The sequence below is a fragment of the Pomacea canaliculata genome, linkage group LG14 (assembly GCF_003073045.1).
Source record: "Pomacea canaliculata isolate SZHN2017 linkage group LG14, ASM307304v1, whole genome shotgun sequence".
NCBI lineage: Eukaryota > Metazoa > Mollusca > Gastropoda > Architaenioglossa > Ampullariidae > Pomacea > Pomacea canaliculata.
This window is the reverse complement of record NC_037603.1, coordinates 19,107,784-19,118,084: the sequence shown is the minus strand read 5'-3', so window position 1 is coordinate 19,118,084 and position 10,301 is coordinate 19,107,784. Positions and strand designations below refer to the sequence as shown.

Here is a 10,301-nt window from a genome sequence, read left to right as displayed (position 1 = left end):
TCACACCATGAAACCATGTCGATAGAAGTTTGAAATGTTTAAATCTCTAAGAACAACAACTCCGTATTTTCTTTTTACGAGAGTTACCGCCCATTTGTTGAAATTTGCTTAGCGGTTCCCGACGATGCGTATCACGTGGTACACAATTTAATGGCCGTGACTCAGGTGGAGGACAAAAAAGTCTCCATGCCATTGTCGGAAGTATTGAGAGCTCTCGGCATTCGCGCTAATAACTCGACAGTATTGGCAAGAAAAAAACTTCGTCTGTACCACAACAATCAGTGTCGTGTACGGAGCAAAAATAAATGCGATCGATAGTGGTGACCCATACGAACTGCCAAAACACTTTTTTCCCATCGACCACGACGATTTGCCGTGCACCAGAAATGAAAATATTGTGGGGGACCTTGTTTTTGCTAAAATAATGTTGTATGAAGTGGAGAGAAATCTTTGCAGAAACAGAATATTTCGTGATCAAACTAATCCCATCGATTCATGGGATGATTTAGCCCTCTATTAACGATTAAGATTTCGATGTAATGACATCCTGATGATCGTCGATGGCATACAAGGAGACTTAGAAATTACAAATCGGTGGCGGAGTGTCACAACTATATATTGCAAGTGTGTCTTGATCTTCGTTTTTATGCAACGGGTGCCTTTCAGAATGTGTGCGTGTGGGGTCTGTGTGTGTGTGGTCTGTGTGTGTGTGTGGGGTTGTGTGTGTGTGGTCTGTGTGTGTGTGCAGACGTCTCCCAAAGAACGGTTGGCCGCATTACTAACCGAGTCACTAGAAACTGAAAATAATGCAAACCCTACACAGACTACATTATTAATTGGATTTAATATCACTGATGATGGTCTGATATATTGGTATTTGGGTGATGATTAAATATATTCATTTTTGCACTCTAGGAATTTCATTTTTCTGTCTGCCTGTAAGTTCCAAGCTTTCTTGTGTTTACTGTATGCTTCTGTGTCAGTCTTTATTATGTGGCAAAGCAATGTTCCATCATGGCCATTCTGTATTTACTGGGTGAAGACAATAGACAACAAAGTTGCTCACTTTTAACTGAATAAGCAGACTCTTGAGAGTTGTACTCAACAACATTCATAACAACATTCTCAAGCTTACAGTTGAATGCTGAGACTGTGTAGCCTGATCATTTTTTCAATGTTTGAGCTCAGTTTTATTTAAACAAGAAGCATCTTGAAAGTTTAACTTAAATTTCACAACATTCTCATGATTCCAGCTGCTTGCAGCATGATCAATTATTTGTGATGCAGTTCCTGATCAGAGATGGTCTCAGGCTGCACAAAAACTTGTAAGGAATGTTTTTTCTTGTGTCAAAGCTAATTGACATTTCTGTTTTTAGCATTACATCAGTACTTAGGTCTTCTTGTGTATCATCTACAGTTCTTGATTCACTCTTAAATGTTGACAGCACATTGGACCTGTGCCTCCCTTTCATGGCAGACTTTGTGGTGTCCTAGAGATGTTCGATTAAACCCATTGACAATTTGTTCAAGTACTTTCACACTTAATTCTGGTTTACTTCTCATCAAGCTGTAGTAGTACACATGATATCAACTATTTCCAGTGTATTGTCTTAAATGATATTAACACGCCCTCAGAAGTCTGATGCACTCACTCCACTCTATGTGAAAAGACCTTTATAAACCTGAAACATGACAGTTTCAACAATTAATTTTCTTTCACACAAATTAAAAAACAAAAATTTAAAAGCAATGTAGCTTCCGTGAACTCTTTCCTAGTATTAAGCCATGAACTATTTCCTAGTATTATACCCATCTCAATGTCTCTACCTGTAAATGTTCTAGAAGATGTCGTGTAACCTTTAATCTGTGTCAGAAGATCTCGGCATCTGTACATCACCTGACAGAATGTGTTTGGGTGCCCCGCCGGGTAGCAAGGGCCGTCCTCCATTGTGGTGTAATGTGCACCGGCGCCGCACCCGATGTTGCTACTGTTGTATGCCTCCCGTCAACGCACCACACGTAACTGTTGCAGTGGTCAGGGTAAGTGTCAGGTCGTGGGATGAACACGTACCCTGATGGTGGACAATGAAATAACTCGGAAAGATCTGTGAGAAATGGAAGTAGAAATTTATTACTTCCTAGTCTTTAGCTTTTATTAGTTTGAATGATTTTGATCTTAAAGCTTTTTTGTTATTTTTATTTATTTATTCCTTATTCGTCTCTTTTTGTATTTGTTATTTTCATTCCTGGTTGTGCTGAATTTTGTGTGTGTGTGTGTGTGGTGGGAGTCACGTTTTAGTGGTAACCCTTCTGTTCTCAAAATTAATGAATTATTTAACTTTGGAAAAGAAATTAAAACGACGCCAACTGCCTGACTAAAGACAGGCACACATAACCTGTGTCCTCATGTACAGGGGCAGACAAAGAGACATTTTCTTGCCGTTATATTACATCCTAATAGTAGAAGTAGACGAAGGCTTTCTTAACACAATTATTCTTACTTTTGTTTGCTAAGATCGTTGAACATGGCAGAGATGTGGACTGGGCAACCGTTGTATTGACTGACACGATCAGTGATAAGTTCATAGTGGTCGTGTTGCTCCAAAGATTCGATTCCGTAGTTGTTGCATCTGTCATTCCGTTAGCTTTCACCGTATCTGTCACTTCGGTTGTCGTCGTCGTATCTGTCGCCTTCTCGCGGTCGTCATCGTTGTTGCTACATCCTCTCTTCTGCGCTGACCACAGTACGTGTTTTCTGACCGTCTCTCGCACACTGTGTTGTCTGTTTTCCTTGAAGGATCGTAAGAAAACTCAGTGTCCTCAGGACATCGAAGGTACTTTATTCCCGTGGAAGTGCAAGCCTGATATTCTCCACAATAATTTGGGTAGGTGTAAGGCAAAGGCAGAAATGATTGGGTGCAATCCACTTTTGAAGTGTAGGGACCAAGAACTGTAGAATCTGTATCATTGTTGACATATTGAAGTAAACAACTGTTAAGGTACACAACAACATTTTGTAAGATTCTTTAACTAAGTCATTTAATTTATTTCTTACACCATAGTAAATAGAACCGACAAAATGTTCAATATCATAAACCCTTTCTATAAGATTGTCAGCGATGTATACAATGTGAATTAAATTGTTAGACATACTGTATGATAGAGCAGGTAAAGTTTCAAAGACAAAGAAATGATAAAAAAAAATGAACAGAGAAGGGCAAAATAAAGGCTTAGACTGTTTTGTGGGAAGAAAAATAAGTTTAGTTTATTATTAGGTTGGGAGGGATTAGATTGGTTTGCTGGTTAGTTGGTTGCCGAGATAAATTAAACATTTATATTCCTTTTTAGAATTTTACCTGATAATTTGGACTTTATGGAGGCAATGCTTATCGAAAACCTATTTATTCGAAGATTGAACCAGTAAGTGAATCCATCATCCTGGGCTCCAGAATTTTGCAAAAAGTCCTTGAGCCAGTCACTGCTCGTATTAAAAGTGGTTTGCAGTTCCAAAGTGAATGTTGTCACGATGCTACCTTTGCTGCACCAAATACACATACAAAACTAAATTTATTATTGTTAGGTGTATGAGATCAGTCACTTTGGTCAAAAGACCTCTTGCTTACATCGTCACAAATCATGTTTTAGCTTAGTAAGTACACGTGTAACTTACCCTTAGCCTATGACCAGACCTGTGGCCTTCAGTTACGAAGAAGGTAAAGAAAGGAGGAGAAGGAATGAAATTTAAATCGTAGGACAAGCAACACAGAGAGAGAGAGCTGTACACGAGACTATTACTTCACCATCAGAGAATTCGGTTTTTATTGCTCACCTTAGAGAATGTACTGTACAGGCTACAACATCCACACTGTCACTCTCCCCTAGGATGGTACCAGCCTGAAATGGAAGGATTAAATGCATTTTTCTATTTTGAAACTAAAGATATTTCGAAGAACTGGAAGACTGTTGCGTTCTGTGGTTACTCTGATTTGTAACGCGCCTTGAGATTGTCCATAGGGCTGAGAAACGTCACTACATAAAATAAATCATCCTCATCCTCATCATCATCGTCATCGTCATCGTCGTCATCATCGTCGTCGTCGTCGTCGTCGTCGTCGTCGACAATCATCAATCATCATTAATCATCATCAATCAATCATCAATCAATCATCAATCATCATCATCAATATCAATCATCAATCAATCATCATCATCCATCATCATCATCAATATCAATCATCATCAATCATCATCATCATCCATCATCATCATCATCATCATCATCATCATCCATCATCATCATCATCATCATCAATCATCAATCAATCATCATCATCATCATCCTCATCCTCCTCATCATCATCATCATCATAAGTATCGTAACTCACGCTATCGCAGAACTTTTTACTGAAAGCACTGAACTCTTCAGAAGAATTATCAGCCATGGATGCTTTAAATGTATCATCCACAGACACTGAAACGAGACCTGCAAGTGGAGGATATTTAAAAGACAATAAAATACAATTGAAATGCAGTGATCAGGAATGTTGCCAGACCACTTATCATTAATTAAACAAAGGAGTACAAAAGTAGCATAAGAGGACTAACTGGATCACGTGACTACATTAATTTTTAGTTTGAAGGTATGTCTCCGTCCTTGCTTGTCTATAAGAAGTCAATGACCTGTCTGTCAAGAGATGAGCGAAAGATGCAGGTAAAAACTGACGATAAAATAGCCTAAAGGGCGGCAGGTAGAGCCAGTAAATTAGAACTGGCTTAGTAATGAAAGAGTGGTGTGTAGAAGGCCTCTCCTTCCATCTCTTAATTCTTACTGATAGCTGAGGAGAAAAAAGTTGTTGACACCGATCCGACTACGAGATACATGTACCCAGTGACTGAAGTCTTCAGTTCCGAAGTCGTCCGCATTGATATTTTATTCTCTTAAAGATACCTAAGGTTTTTCAGTTTTTCTGAAATTTTAAAAATTAACATACCTGTGGTCTGGTATATCTTTCCGAGATCTGCAATGAACCACAAACATTTTTCCTTTTTTTTCCATGAAATAATACTCTAAACCATAATAAATTATATTTAAAATCCCTTACATCCCTTCTTTAAGTAGGCTAAATACGCACAACAATAACGAACTCAAATATTTACAATCAGACCATGATATATCAGCGTATACAGAGAGATATATTAAATTTTACAGAGATCTACCAACAGATATGAATGCAAGAAAGAAACATGCAAATGGGGCTTAAAGAAGTTAAATGGTTGTAGTAAATACTGGTCACAGTGTGTAACAAAACGAGATGGCCCCATTTCTCGATAGTTAAGACAAATAAAAGATTGCTCTGACCTGAAGCTTTCTGCAGTTCGATGTACACGATTGCACCTACAATTGCAGCCACCATCAAAAGTACTATTACTATGCCAATAACCCAATGTGGCTTCGGAAAAGTAGTTTTTTTCAATGTCTCTACATCACGACCAATCTGTACATCTTCCCCACGCCTTTCGTTTCCTAGCCATGGAGTTTCTAAAGCAGTGGACCGTCCACTTTGATGTTGAACCTTCGTCGGTTGGAGAAAATCTTGTCTGCAACAATACAATTTTTACATTTTTTTCAGGTTTGAACAGATTAATATTCATTGGAGAGGGAGCTTTAAATAGTAGAAAAAAGGCTCAGAATTTTCATTGTGTATCAGAAGACTCAGTATATGTCTTGAAGCAATTATCATTTATAATGGGCTGAGACTTATTTCAAAGGAAATTGTTTTTATAACCTCCTGGTGATTTCTAACTAAGAAGAAGAAAACAGTAAAGTTTAAAGTGGACAGGTGTCATGTTCAAAGAGGACTGTTTGATGTCTAAGGCCTAGCAAGGATTGGCTGTCCTAGGATCAGATCTCTTTAGGGGCACGCTGTTCTTTCTTTGTATTTGTTTATAGGGCTGGTTCCTTTGCTGTCTTCCCACGCGCCCGTTCAAAGAAAAGTAGGTGTGGCACGAAACAGGATCCAAACGTTGGAGATGACGAACGTGATAAAGAACACGTTTGTAACCACCACACCGTTGGGCACAGTGCCCCTAAGATTGGGAAATAATAAGTTTATATCTTGAATCACTTTCAAGAATGATTTAATGATAAAAAATATATTCAATGTATAAGTGAGTAGCTATTTTTATTATTCAATACCTGTGTGGGTTTGATGGTCCTTCATTCTCTGTTTGCGCAGCACCAGTCTCTCTAACACGTACATCGCGGTCTGTCCTGTCCGGGATTTTCCGACAAGGATCGGAACTCGGCGGACTTGACCCATTGAAGTTTATGCTAAAACTGGGGTTACTATAGAGTCCTGCTGAAAAACATAAACAAAAGTACATCTTTCTGGGTCTGTCACGTGTAATTAAACTAAATATCGTTAGTCTATTATCACTCCTAGTTTAAGAATGTGTAGGACATTACCTGATCATACTCATCATCATCTGTCTCATAATGCCATCTGATATAAAAGCACCAACCAGAGCAAATTAGGGCAAGAAACTATGTCATAATTGCTCGTATTTATCACTATTCACAGTAACACATCACTTACAGCCGTTAGAAGAACCAGAAGACAGACTTATCTCCCCTGTGCTTCCGTTGAGTGGCTTCAGATGATAATGATGTGACCATGGTAAGTGATCCTGAAATACAGATGAATGTATATGAATGTTCAGAAATATAAAATTAGGTGACACATATATATATAGAAAGATACTCCACACTTACAGAATAGATGTAAAGACAGATTCGTCACAGCTCTATTCGTCTGATTCTTCTTAAAACTTTGAAGATAAGCCGTGGCGAGCAGACGAAGAAATATTTGCCAGACAGAAAGGAATTGACTGACTGCACCATCCAGGGTTGTTTCTGTCGCCCATGAAAGGCCCCTGCCTCTAGTTTTCTCGATGACCTGTACGAGTGGATAGTATGTGTCTTCCAGTCCCGGACAAGAAATAAAGAAATAAGCCCATACATACTAGATACATACTTACATTTTCAGTGCAACCACTAGACACAGTGGACCCTGACGACACGCTTGACTCTCCTGTGCTGTTGTTCAGTGGCCGTAGATGGTTCGGTGGTGACCATGGTAAGGGAGGCTATTACACCAACAGAGAACCATGTATGTGAATGAGCATGTTTATTGTATCATGCGAAAACAACAACTTTTTAAATTCATTTGTCTAGGATTTCTGTGAGAAAGTTCACAGTTAAGATGGCAGCCATACCGACATGCTATGTCTGTCCAGCCTTGTCTCTGAGGTTCTCGATTATAGTTTACTGTCAACCCACCAATTCACAGAAAATAATTTGTGATCAGACAGTATCATATCACCTACCTGGCATTGGCACCATGTCCCTTACTCCCTACCTGCTTCACGGTATCAATATAAATCTTAATGTTTTCTAGTTATCTATCTCCCCCTTCGCCAAAGACAGCCTTTGCTTCTGACATACAGACACATGTAAGGTGCAACATGCTCCTCGACCTCAACTTTTCGAAAATGCTTTCCTACCTACTCTTTTACTGTTGTGTCTTTGGTGATTATTGCCTATTGAACCATTGAACACTTACCTTTGATTCCCATGAGCCAGTAGCCATAGGCTAACTTATGTGACCACAAGGCAGCTGTGAGCTATTCGGGTAGCTGTCTACCCGGCGAACATAAAAGCCAACGCATCAAATGGTCATCTAACCACAACCAGGAAGTCGTCAAGTTACCTCGGGGAAAATCTTAGTCATATCCCACCCACTGCTCGATTTTCTAAGACATCTACCTGTAAGGGTTAAAAAAAAAAGAAAAAAAAAAAGGAAAGAAAAGTGGATGGATGATCTCGTCATACAAATGTATTGTAGACAGCTTCTACCCTGATTTTTATTCCCAGCTCTCACCTTTCTCAATATCTAGGAATTTATTTTTCCAAGATTATGCATGAAGCAAAAACGTGAAAAGAATAATTTTAAAAGCTTTCTTGTATATGTTTACACTACTTACGGATCTGTTCACGTGTAATAAAACACAGCACAGCCACATAAATATCTTGAAGACTTCCTAGTCCAATGTAATATGTAAGGATTATATTTCTCCGGCACAACAGACTGACAGCTGGGACAAGCGAACGTCCGCTTCGTACCCACAAAGCCAGGTATTCAAAAATGAAAGTAACTTTTCTCTTGACTCCACCCAGGGTGATACGTGAGGTGACATAACAATCTCAATAAGCTTCCCCACCCCAACCCTTCAGGTTCTGCACTCTAAAGGCATCCTACCTTTTCACATTTCTGCTACATATACTAAGCTGCCAGGCTCCTACCGTCCCCCTTCTCCTCCAATTTACCTTTAGTTTGTGGACTTAAAATAAACTAGTTTTCTTCCAATTGTATTTATTTTGTAAAGATTTTTTCATGGAAGATAAGAATGTTTAACAAAGGTGTTGGAGCTTACATAAGAAAAAAAGATGATTTCTTCTCAGTTTTTATTGCTAACATCCTGCAATGGGGTAGATTCAGGTCAACTGACTTGTATGCACCCGTCATGTCTGACACATGCTACCACCAATTACACTTCGCTACATCAGGGTGGGTCTCACCTGAGCAGGTCGGGTGAGCATGCTACATTATATTTCATGTCGCTCAGAGCCGATCGCACCCACCCGACTTCATAAAAGGAAGAGAAAGGTGAGGTAGTGAGAGAGAGAGGTGCTCACCTCCTCACCAAACATCAGCCCCGAGAAAAGCCCTCTCTCTCTCGCCTCACTCCCCAATGAGGTCACATGACTAATTATGTCGTCAGCATTGGCAGCCATTTTTTTTTTTTCGTGTGAACTGAATATTCCGAGATGTTCTAAGAAAATATTTGCTACCGCATTCCAAAATAAAAAAGTTCATTGTATTATGTCTAAAACTTCACATGACATCATGACAGTAAATAAACATTTATTCTTGACACATTCTTAAAAATATTTTCAGTAAATTGATGTGTTAAATATTTTATTTTATTTTATTTTATTTTATTTACATCAGCTACATTACAGAATTGACAATGTTATGCATGCAGTATGCAATGTTAGTGAGGAGAGAACCCGTTGCTATCATCAACACCTTTATTTCTCGAGCGATGGTTACTGAACAGGAGGATTGTAGCGGTTTGAAATAATAAAGTTTTCACTCATTTTTATCGTAGCTTCGATGTACGGCATATTATTAATTAGCACAACCATATAGCCAACTTATTAATTATAACGATTTTAATAACAAATAGTCTACAACATTAGTTGATTTATTTTTTTGTGTGCACACTACATAAATTTACTTAACTGATACAGATTGCTCTTAATGCCAGGAAAAGTATGTTTCCTTTCTTTCTCGTGTTTCTGTGTGTGTGTGTGAAAGAGAGTGTGTGTATGAATATGTGTGCGTGTATGTAGGAGGGCTGGTCGTAAAAACTATAATACAAGCATGTGTAGGTGTTAGAGATTCAATATACAGTGATACCTCGGTTCTCGAACGCCTTGACTTTCGACCAAATCGGTATTCGACCAGGAAATTCGAGAAAATTTTGTCTTGGAATCCGAACAAATATTTGGAACTCGAACATCCGAACGTCCGAGAGGAGCCGAGTTCAGCCGAATGGCGTTCATTCGGCCCAGCGCGCCTTGCTTGCGTCATCAGTGTGAGTGCAGAGAGAGAGAGAGAGTGACGTTATTGTGGAGAGAGTCATGAAATGTGTGCAAAATGGGCAGAAATCGCAAATTTTGTTGAACAACATCACCCTGATAAAGTGGTAGCAAATAGAGCAGTTAACATTTTTAATGACAATGTTATGTCACTTTCCGCAAAATTTTGCAAAGGAGAAAAAAAAAAAAAAAAACAGCAAACAATTGACAAAATTCTTCCGTAAAGAAATCAGACAAGCAACTGCAGAGCAAGATTCCGATTCTCCTCAGCAAAAGATACAGAGAACAGAACACCCGAAGAGCAGTTACCCTCTGTTTTTATTGAAGAGGACTCCCTTCAAAAAAATAACCATCCCCCTTCCTCCTCCCTCCGCATTCATTCCCTCCTGCCATAAAGTTGGTACAGTACAGTAAATGAAACACAATTTACTGTACTGTACAGTACATTTTATTTTTTTTTGTTTTGTTTTTGTTTTAATAATAACACTTTTATTTCTTATTTCTTGTTGAGACTCATGTTTTTCTACATATTATATACAAATTAGGCCAGTAAATAGACATTTTCTGGGGCTTGGAA

At 38.7% G+C, this 10,301-nt stretch overlaps 1 protein-coding gene across 3 annotated transcripts; it reads right to left on the bottom strand.

Moving 5' to 3' along the window:
* Nucleotides 1-1,078: 1,078 nt before the first annotated feature.
* On the bottom strand, nt 1,079-8,349 carry LOC112554887. 3 transcript variants are annotated; one of them, XM_025222961.1, is made up of 13 exons: nt 8,044-8,340; nt 7,623-7,825; nt 7,039-7,146; nt 6,597-6,687; nt 6,197-6,359; nt 5,360-5,598; nt 4,992-5,018; nt 4,386-4,483; nt 3,830-3,894; nt 3,357-3,538; nt 2,502-2,959; nt 1,828-2,105; nt 1,086-1,682 (listed from the first exon to the last, which is right to left on the bottom strand). In XM_025222961.1, the coding sequence occupies exons 2-11, from the start codon at nt 7,647-7,649 to the stop codon at nt 2,661-2,663; spliced, it is 1,299 nt and encodes a 432-aa protein (XP_025078746.1). In that variant the 5' UTR covers nt 7,650-7,825; nt 8,044-8,340; the 3' UTR covers nt 1,086-1,682; nt 1,828-2,105; nt 2,502-2,660. The 3 variants fall into 3 exon arrangements, with proteins under 3 accessions (XP_025078745.1, XP_025078744.1, XP_025078746.1); XM_025222960.1 differs by lacking the exon at nt 7,623-7,825 and having other exon boundaries at nt 1,079-1,682; nt 1,898-2,105; nt 8,044-8,349; XM_025222959.1 differs by lacking the exon at nt 7,623-7,825 and having other exon boundaries at nt 1,084-1,682; nt 8,044-8,349.
* Between the last annotated feature and the right edge of the window lie 1,952 nt (nt 8,350-10,301).

Excerpts from the sequence above, each read along its gene's own strand:
- LOC112554887 (XM_025222960.1), bottom strand. The coding sequence starts at position 8,082 with ATGTGGCTGTGCTGTGTTTTATTACACGTGAACAGATCC. Across the intron at positions 5,019-5,359 it reads CGAACTGCAGAAAGCTTCAG|ATCTCGGAAAGATATACCAG; the intron begins GTCAGAGCAATC and ends GGTTCATTGCAG. Across the intron at positions 3,539-3,829 it reads TGTACAGTACATTCTCTAAG|CAAAGGTAGCATCGTGACAA; the intron begins GTGAGCAATAAA and ends TATTTGGTGCAG.